At 47.8% G+C, this 10,480-nt stretch overlaps 1 protein-coding gene across 1 annotated transcript; it reads right to left on the reverse strand.

Moving 5' to 3' along the window:
- Positions 1-592: 592 nt before the first annotated feature.
- Positions 593-10,474, reverse strand: phf24 (PHD finger protein 24). Its single transcript, XM_067258306.1, is given in 8 exon segments — positions 593-757; positions 887-988; positions 3,320-3,486; positions 3,749-3,951; positions 4,198-4,276; positions 7,554-7,652; positions 7,654-7,740; positions 10,225-10,474. Coding segments are annotated over 8 exon segments (1,038 nt in total). The 5' UTR covers positions 10,429-10,474; the 3' UTR covers positions 593-660.
- Positions 10,475-10,480: the final 6 nt, after the last annotated feature.

Consider the following 10,480-nt stretch of genomic DNA (forward strand, 5'->3'; position numbering starts at 1 on the left):
GGTAACGAGTAAATACAACACAACGTGAACCTCGAACCACCTAAAGGCATGATATTTGGTACCTCAGCACAACCCACTGTGCTGTCCTGTGTGTCATTCTGATCGAATCGCTGAATTAAAGGTAGGTGCTTTAAAGTGTTGGCTGTGGAAGTCAGTATCTATCATTTAGGAGAACTCTGTTTTGTATCCTCGTGTGTGTACTCGGAGCCGTCTACACATCAGTGACTTGTCGTGAGTTTGTTGTCCTACTTTGTTTCATGAGTCTTCTGAGACTCGTGTCAGTGTCAGTCGTAAGCTTTGTCGTCAGTGTGTAAGTCCATCAGAGGGACCTTGAAGTCAGTATGTTGCGAAGCAGAAGCTCTGTAGATGGCTTTATCGGTCCAGTCTGAGTATCGTACAGTAGTACAGTGCCACGGTATCTCTCCCCTCCACTTTCCATCCACAGAACACAGGGCAGGCCTTTGCGCTCTCTCTCTGTCTCTCTCTGTCTCTCTCTCTCTCACTCTCTCACTCTCTCTGTCTGTCTCTCTCTCTCTCTCTCTCGTTGGCTTTGGCTCCCTCTCTGCCCCTCCTCTCCCTCCTTCCCCCCTCCTCTCCCTCCGGCCATCTCTCCTCCTCCCTCTCTCTGGTGGGCTCCAGGTCAGGGCTGTTTCTCTGGGACTATAGAGGCAGGCGGATGTGCATGGCAGGGCTGTTGGGTCGGGCAGCCAGGGTGAAGATGGCACTCTCCTTCAGGAAGTCAGGCCAGCTCACAGGGCTGGGGAGCGGGGAGAGACGAGGGTTTTGATAGGCTGTTGTTCCACACAGACACACATGACCTCACATTCACACACCACACACTTACTGTTTCACATACATGCACACACGTGCGCACACACACACACACCTGTTGTCCTCTTTGTCAGAGTTGAACAGCATCTTGTCTCTGCTCCTGTCGCTGTGGTAGCTGGCTGGGCTGCTCTCAGAGATGGGGCCCACGTGACTGATACTGCACGAGCACAGAAACACACCACACACACACACGTACACACACAACACAAAACAGATACATAGACAGACAATGGGTCACTTTACACTTCAGGTACAATGCCAGAGGACAATACCACCCTCGGATTGATGTCTGCAGCAGACACAAATAGTGCAACAACAAAAAACACACGGCGACTGAAAATATCTTTATGGATTGTAGATTCTGGGTGGCTAGCTGCCAAGCCACAGCCAAGACATGAATATTTAACCATCTTAGTGGGAGGCAGGAGGTCTACCCAGTGAACCCAAAGAAAACAACCGTTTTTTTGTTTTTTTAAGACTCTCTAATGCTTAATGAACACTGGCTTCATTGTTGAAACAGGAGCTCTGTCCACAAAGTGTGAGCACCAGAGCAGTGTCTCAGCCAAGCTGACTGTGTTTACAGTAATGAGGCTAAATCGGGATGCGTCGCACTCTGGCGTGAGGACAGCACGTCCACTCAGCCTCCAGTGTCCTCTAGAGGCTGTTGAGTGATGCTCACAGCTCCTCACAGGGAGAATAAAACCCCTTCTTTTGATCCGTCTAATGAACGGGCCTGGCTGTGGTCTTGTCGGCGGCTAAATCTAACAAGCGAGGGATCTCTTGGAGGGCCCTCTGCGTCGACGTGACAAAGCTATTCGTCAGACTTCCTTTCGTGTTTATTCACGTCGTCTTACGTCTCGTGTCTGTGGCACGGATGAGCCCCACCCGGAGGGTTCTGTCTGTCGGGTACTCTGAGAGCGGGAGGGATGTGAGATGTGAGGATCGAGGAGTGGAGAGGTTACACGACAATGTTCGGGGATTACTTTGAGGGATTCGTGAAGGTGTTGAAGTGAGGTAGAGGAGACAATCCATGCAGGGCTGGATCACTTACCCACAATTCATAGGAGAACACAGTCCAATGAGTCTGTGAGTGAAGCCAGAAGGAGAATGGAATGGTTGGAAATGACTCGTGACAACGTGAGATGGTGAGACACACGCACGCACACACACGCACACTCACACTAGCTGACTAAATCAGGGACTCAGTCAAAGTCTAATTTCCTGTTTCAGAAAACTGAAATGAGATGCGGTGAGAGGAGTAGACGTTGTAAAATATTCATGGACCTTTTGGTCTCTGAACAAAGGCAAACCTTCGGCAAGCTTATATGCTGCTTGCCAGAAAAATACTCAAAACAAGGAACAAAAACAGACCTTTAAAGATGAGGCCATCACCTTACTTTATAGTGTGTCACTGGGCCTGTTTTCTTGATATTTTGACTCAACCTTTCACTAGTGGTGTGCACATTAACCTACAGTCCACTAGCCACCATTACAAGCAAGAACTTTCATCCTACACTGTAGACAATGCTTTTAGAATCCTCACAACTTTTGTGGAAAGTGATTACATCAAACTATACAAGCATCCAGTAATTTCTTAGTAATTTATACAATATATTAATCAATTCAATTCAGTTTTATTCTTTACTTAAGAGATTAGATTGCTTAAATTGTTTGAGGTGTGCAGTGCTTTGCCAGACCTCTTCTCCGTACCGTTCGATAATGGATGTAAACTGGGGAAAGTTACATTTACATTTACATATTTAGCAGACGCTCTTATCCAGAGCGACTTACAGTTAGTACAGGGACATTTCCCCCGAAGCAAGTAGGGTGAAGTGCCTTGCCCAAGGACACAACGTCATTTGGCACGGCTGGGAATTGAACTGGTGACCTTCAGATTACTAGCCCGACTCCCTCACCGCTCAGCCACCTGACTCCCCTTAGGAGTCAGGGGTTAACTCTCAAAAAATTACTGTGTTATGGGAAATTCTTAGGAGCAGTGCTGCATGGAAATGAGATCTCTCTGGCAGGTAGGAGGAATGACTTAAAAGCATTCTGTCATTATCTTCTGCTATCTCTCCTCTCTCCCTTCGATTTTCTCTGAATTTGGGAGAAAGAAACCCGTCCGCATCCGTTTCTTTATCAGAATAGTCTGAATCAGCTAGTTTGAATGATTTATATTCGCTAACGGCACATCGGCATTGCATGCAAAGCAGAAAAGGCTTCTCATTGGACGGAGTGGAGGAATGGAACTGTCCAATCCTCGGCACTCAGCGTTTTCTCCCTGTCAGTCAACACACAGAGCCAGGCTCAGCAGCACGTTAATAACATCACCTCATCGACCGTGTCGTCTTACAGGGATGGCTCGACAAACGTATACGGGCGTCGATTGAGCTTTATTTTCTCGAGTGAGACAACTGTGAATTGAAGCCTCGAGGGCTTCCGTAGGGTATGGACAGCGTCTTGGCCAGGTCTCCAGAAGGGTGCTTACCTCACGTTGCAGGACTGCGAGTCTTTGCTCAGCTTGTGGAACCAGGACTGCTGCGCCCAGCGGCACTCCCCTGCCGTGATCACCTGGTCCTTGTCCAGGTCCAGACCCAGGAACACAGACCGGGCACGGTCGCGCTCCTTGGCAGTCAACAGACGCACCAACGAGTTCTGGAGACCGGAAACAGAATTAGTTGTAGATTGAGTACGGTTGCGCTCCTCTCCAGCTTGATCTACGTATTTTTCGCTGATGTATTTACGATGTGCCACATTGAAAATGGGCCAAAAGGAGATTCTTAAATATATTTTGAAATGAATTTTTGTCTGTCAATGTCTTTATGACCCCCCTGGTAACCACTCCCAAGTTAGATGGGTTTTGGTGGGTTTGTGACGGTTCTGGGGGACTCTGGTAAGTTACGGTGAATCACAGTACCTCTGTACGAAACTTCATCAACACCCCCAGAGACTCGTGGTACAGGAAGTCGGACCACTCAATCTGCCCCTTCTTGTCCGGGTCCAGGGCCGCAAACTGAGCCAGGACCTCCTCCTCCTGCTCGTCAGACAGGTCCTTATCAAACAGCTGCTTGGACACAAAGTGCCGGTACTGCAGGAGCTCATCCGACACCAGGCAGGACTCTGTCGAGGGAGCGAGGAGCAGAGCACCCCATCAGGCCAGAGCAATCGACAGCAGAACATCCAGAGTTAGATTAGGTTGATTCATTTCGCAAAAGCTAACCAATGGCACCATTTGTTTCCTGACAGCCAGACACAGCTTGATGAGAAACTGGACGGCGTGTTCAATCCTTTGACTACTTGTCTTATCTGAGTGTGTATATGTTATAGTCGTCAGTAATTATAGTAGTGGAGTCCATGGTGACTCACCAGGGATGATCTTGCACTGCTTGAAAGTTTCCATTAGGCTATACATCTCCTCCTCAGTCAACAGCAGGTTCACGTTGTCCTGAAACAGAGACGGGGGGAGAACGGGAGAGAGAGACAGAGAAAGAGAGAGTGGGGGGAGGGGGAGAGAGAGAAAACGAGAGAGAGCGGGGGGGGGGAGAAGAGGCGGAAAGAGGTCACTATTCATCGAATAGAGAGAAAATACATTTCATACAGACTCCCTTAAGTGCTTTTTCACATTGTCCCGAGAAAGAAAGGGAGAGAGATGGAGAGGGAGAGAGAGAAAACAGGGAGAGGTCACTCCTAATCTCCTAATAAGATTGAGGGACAACAGGTTTCATAGAGCATCCTGTATGGATGTGAGTGAAAGGGAGACCAGTACAGAGGACCAGGCATGATGTTGCTACTGCTTTCTGTAAGGGAACATGTGTTGCCATCAAGGCATCCATAATTAAAGGTATATGGTGTGTTTGTCCCTGTACAGACCCCATACTATACCACATGCTCTGGGTATGGATGTAGTCTTTGCCGATGATGTCACTATCCAGTGTATTCGTATAACAGAATGTCATGCTTTTTTTTATGGGAAAGACTTGAGGACTAGACATAGAGACAAATTGGCAAAACTCCTATTAAAAGACTCATTGAGATCCACATTTTTAAGATTTAAATCATCAAAGTCTTATTTTATTATTGTTTTAAATCGTCAGCTACCAAGCATACCGGGATGTCCTGCTGCATCCGATCGCATTGTGGAGTAAGCAGCAAGCCAGCATGCTTTTCCGGCTGTTCTGACCAACCATTCTCAGCACCGTTGAAGATCACATCGACTGAACTACTTACATGACAAAGTAACAGCATCAGAGCGCTCCTGGCTGCCCCCTGGCCAGCTCAGCTAATAGCATTTTTTTGTATCTCAGAGAGAGAGAAAAAAATGGAGCACCAAGTATTTTTTCAACAATATTCATATATGCGCTGGGAAACTGTGATGGGTATATGAGCAAAAGAGTCAAAGCTCAAGGCACAATGTTATCACAGAGTGGTGAGCCTGAATCCCAATTCTATGTATCCTGCACGCAACAGCACATATGTTATAATGACAGATGCAGTCAGTTATAAAAGTAAAAAAGAAAAAGTATGAGATTTTCTAAGCGGTGTGTTTCTAATCTGTCCAGTGCGAGAGGCGAGCTGGTTATAAGTGGATTACAAACGGAGGATGAGTTCTAGGGAAACCAGAGGATTATGGAAATCAGATGACCCTTCACAGCTAATTTGGAGGTCAGAGGTCAACAGATCTAGGTCAAACTGGAGATGTACAATAGCATGTGTCTGCATGTGTTTAAATGCAAGTCTTTTCGACGTGCGTTTGACCACTGAAATATTGTTTCAACTGCACTTCCGATTGGCTATACTTTCTATATGCCCTGTGTGTATGTCGCTTTGGATAAAAGCATCTGCTAAATTAATAAAACATAAACATTTAGCAGACGCTCTTACCCAGAGCGACATTCCCCAGAGGCAAGTAGGGTGAAGTGCCTTGCCCAAGGACACACCATCATTTTGCACGGCCGGGAAATCAAACCAGCAACCTTCTGATTACTAGCCCGATTCCTTAACCGCTCAGCCACCTGACGCCTTGTGAGCAGGAGAAACCTATAATCACCAGACGGCCATCAAGGTGACACATTTGTGGCGCTGCCTTTCCCAGGCTGGCACAAGCACACAGGGCTCAATACCAGTCCAAAATAATCCCCTGATTGTGACATTGATCAGCCACCGCGAGGAGACTGAGCCCTGGCTGTGGACCATGTCCACTCGATATCCACCCCAGTCAATTTCCTCTCCCGGTCACAAAACAACTCAACGACTCTGTCAGGTAAGGAACAAGATAAGCCGCCAGACTATTTGTTGAGCTGGTTTCTTACATCATTAAAGTCATAGGGGGAAATCCCTGGGGGACAGGGGGCACATGACCCCCCCATCCTGGGAAAAATATGATTTGTCCCCCCCAATAAATCACTGTAAACATAACTATGTAATTTCAATAATATTAATAATACGCAATGAAAGCACTTTGCTGATTATGGACACAATGGCGCTTTTTTAATGTGCTGTGTTACAGCAGTAATGTTGGTGTCCCCCTCAGGAATTGCTCTTGAGAAAATGTGATATAATGTCCCCCCCAAAGTTTATAGCAGATTTTCGCCACTGAATAAAGCCACTGTGTATGTTATACACTGTATGTTGTATCAGTGGGAGTCAGGTGGCTGAGCGGTTAGGGAATCGGCTAGTAATCTGAAGATTGCCAGTTCAATTCCCGGCCGTGTCAAATGATGTTGTGTCCTTGGGCAAGGCACTTCACCCTACTTGACTTGGGGGAATGTCCCTGTACTTACTGTAAGTCGCTCTGGATAAGAGCGTCTGCTAAATGACTACATTTAAATGTATCATCTCACAGTCTATGCTAATGTGTTGTTCTCTGTTCCTCTCACTCTTCAAGATATGTACTTTAGTAACTCCTCCTGACTAAAGCACAACATGTTTTGTGAACATAGAGTATGTGTGTGTGTATATTGGTATATTTATCCCTGGCGTGTGTCTTCAGAGTGTGTGTGTTTTGTCTGGTATGTGTGTGTGTCTGGGTATGGGCGTGTGTGTCTAGTATGTATGTGTGTCTGGTATATGTGTGTGTGTCTTGTAGGTGTGTGTGTCTGGTGTGTGTGTGTGTCTGGGTATGGGCGTGTGTGTCTAGTATGTATGTGTGTCTGGTATATGTGTGTGTGTCCTTGTAGGTGTGTGTGTCTGGTGTGTGTGTGTGTGTGTGTCTGGTGTGTGTGTGTGTGTGTCTGGGTATGTGTGTGTGTCTGGTGTGTGTGTGTGTGTCTGGTGTGTGTGTCTGGGTATGTGTGTGTGTCTGGTGTGTGTGTGTGTGTCTGGGTATGTGTGTGTGTCTGGTGTGTGTGTGTGTGTCTGGGTATGGGCGTGTGTGTCTAGTATGTATGTGTGTCTGGTATATGTGTGTGTGTCTTGTATGTGTGTGTGTCTGGTGTGTGTGTGTGTGTGTGTGTGTCTGGTGTGTGTGTGTGTGTCTGGGTATGTGTGTGTGTCTGGTGTGTGTGTGTGTGTCTGGTGTGTGTGTCTGGGTATGTGTGTGTGTCTGGTGTGTGTGTGTGTCTGGGTATGGTGTGTGTGTCTGGTGTGTGTGTGTGTGTCTGGGTATGTGTGTGTGTCTGGTGTGTGTGTGTGTGTGTGTGTGTGTGTCTGGGTATGTGTGTGTGTCTGGTGTGTGTGTCTGGTGTGTGTGTGTGTGTGTGTGTCTGGTGTGTGTGTAAACTCACACAGTAGTAGCAGCTCCAGCCAGTGGCTGTGTGTGCCGTGTCCCTCATCTCCTGCAGGGCTTCTGCCTTCAGGACGCCCATCTCCCGCAGACAGCCGTGCGTGGAAGACCCGCGTGCACGTCCTGCAGGGGAACAGCACGTCGGCCGTCCACACCTCACACACCTCACACACCTCCTCGTTCACGGGCTGGTGAGTCGGACGGGATGCCAGGGGGGGGGGGGGGGGGGGGGGGGGGGGGAAACAGGGGAAGGGAGACGCAGTCGGGGAAGTCATTGTCATTGTGTGAATTTTGTTTGGTTCCAGAATCAAACTTGAACATTGAGCTTCTGTTTAATGGCTGCTTCAGGTTCTAGGAATCTAGAATCTCAAATCTCAGAGTCCTGATTTCAGTTCATTCACTCTAGACACCATTAGCAGGCAGAACATGTTCTCCCATCAATACGATCGGGAACACTGAAACCCGGAAGTCTGAACGCCACAATGTCACTGCCAACTCCCTCTCTCTCTCTCTCTCTCTCTCTCTCTCCCTCTCCCTCTCCTCTCCCTCTCCTCTCCCTCTCCCTCTCCCTCTCCCTCCTCCTCTCTCTCCCTCTCTCTTTCTCTATCTATCTCTCTCTCTCTGTGTCCATCTGTTATGGAGCTCTGCCTTCTGTGTCACAGCCAAGGTCGTCTCTGAGAAACCTTAGAAACCCACGACGAGAGGAGACGAAATCCTGCCACGAGGAGACGCCAGCCAGGAGAGAGAGAGCAGCGCAGCCTCTCCTGATGTGGCACAGAACACGCATGCACTTTACAGGTTCTTAACGTCAAAATGTAACAGTCGAACCAACCTTTTGGAAAGACTGCGTGTGAGTCATCCACCCTTTGAGTTGATGATTACAGTGAATTAGTAAAGGGGCTGACAATTGTTCATGGATTCTACCCTGGGCATTGAGTGAGCTGCGAGTGCTTGCCGATGTGTAATTATTTTTTGGCAAGTCCTTGATGACCAAAAAGTATTCATAAAAGTAAAATCTATTGTGAAAATGACTCCAATATCTAATTCAAATATGCTACAGTATCAAAAATAGTTACTTACAGGGACTCTATGTGACCCCACTTTTTTATTCAAACATCATTTTGTAAATGATGTGCTAAAACAATACGTTTGTGTTGATGCACGCAGGCTATAACACCTTAGGATGTCTCACAGACTGTGAAGATAACTTCTTTATCAAGTAATGCACAGAGTCGTTGGATTCAAAGAAAGTACAATGGTTTAATGCTTGCCAGCAAGGAGACAAGTCTGATCGCTATACAAAGTTTGTCTGGTTCACAAGTCGTCATGTAAGACCATTTAAACATATTGGTGAGAAGTCCCCTCCCGTGAATATCAGCTGTCAAGGTGAACGATCTCAGAGACAGAGTGCGCGTGCACGTGGAAACTTACTGAGTTTTCTGACCGTAGGCTTAACCATATGATTCACTCAACACAGATAAGGTTAAACACATTTCTTGCACCTCTAGTATGATAATGGTCAACCTAGGTCAGTTTGTTTACGTAAGCCTAGTGTCATCTATAGGTCATGTGGGGAGGGGGTTCTCTGCTGGCAAAGAATGCTAAACAGTATTTTCAGAATATAACGTTACATTCTAAATTTCTCCGACTTAGACTGACTGTGAGAAAATATTTCTGCATTTCTACTGCATTAGTAGTACTAGGAAGTAGCTTTACATGTTGACAGTTGGTATCGCATTAATCCATATGCCAAACAACAGCTCAATCAATCTTTCCCTGCAGTCATCGGCAGTAGCAGTGCACCAGCATGTGTTGCTCTGACTCAGCTCCTATTTCATAACACAAACTGTAAAAATGTTACTATTTAGCGCTTGCATTAGTACCGAAGAGCTATAGCCTCTCTTCTCTCTTTTGATGACGGTGTGATTTAAAAGCACGGTCTGCCTCTCAGAGAGTCGGGAGGTTTTCCTCCAATCAGCTAATAGCTCCTGGCTCCTGGGGATGAGTCTGGCCCCCCCCCCCCCCGCCCCCCGGCTCCCATCGCCACGGCGACCCCAATTAGTCAGCGCCGACCTGGACGGCGGGACGTGCCCCCCTCCTCTGAGCTTGAGTGGGACACCCACAGAGCCCTCGCTGTAAGAGCTGCCGTATCACACACACACTCACCACACACACACACCACACACACACGCACTATACACACACGCACCACACACACACTTACCACAGAAGAAGAGCTGCCGTTTCACACACACACTCACCACACACACACGCACCACACACACACGCACCACAGAAGAAGAGCTGACCTATCACAACCAGACACCACAACAGAACAGCTACTGAACCACACACAAACACCAAAGCTTGCCTGCAAAAGTAACTAAAAATGTAATTAAAAATGACCTTTTATAATTAATTAAAACAAACACCAGCGTTATGTCACCTTGATCAAGTAGTGCAACTCGTCCTCTCTACAGCTGCAGCTAACGTCTCAACAGCCAACAAAAAGCAACCTTCAGGAAGGGGAGACAAACCCGTCCTGTCCCAATGTCAAGCGTCTAACAGACATCTCGTCAAATCCCCGATAAAGGTCTGTCAGGATTGTCAAAAAGAAAACAGTGGTTACGATGATCCCTGGTACAGGTAAACATGATCCAGGCTGGGCTTACCTGCTCCATCTGACCCAGGTCCACCTCCATAGGCTGCCCGTCGTTGGCGTCTCTCTTGGGACGAACGAACGCCGGCGGGGTGAGCTGGTGCCGGCTCTTGTCCAGATCCTCAGGCTCCACCCCTTTGCCGTCCCGCAGCCTGGACCCCCCCCAGGCCTCCTGGTTCACCTTGCACTCGTCCCTGGCGTGGGACGAGGCAGGCATGGAGGTCGACGCTCCCGCCTTGCCGTTTGTCTCTCTCTGCTCCGCCTCCTGT

Source organism: Osmerus mordax, chromosome 20 (assembly GCF_038355195.1).
Source record: "Osmerus mordax isolate fOsmMor3 chromosome 20, fOsmMor3.pri, whole genome shotgun sequence".
Taxonomy (NCBI): Eukaryota; Metazoa; Chordata; class Actinopteri; order Osmeriformes; family Osmeridae; genus Osmerus; species Osmerus mordax.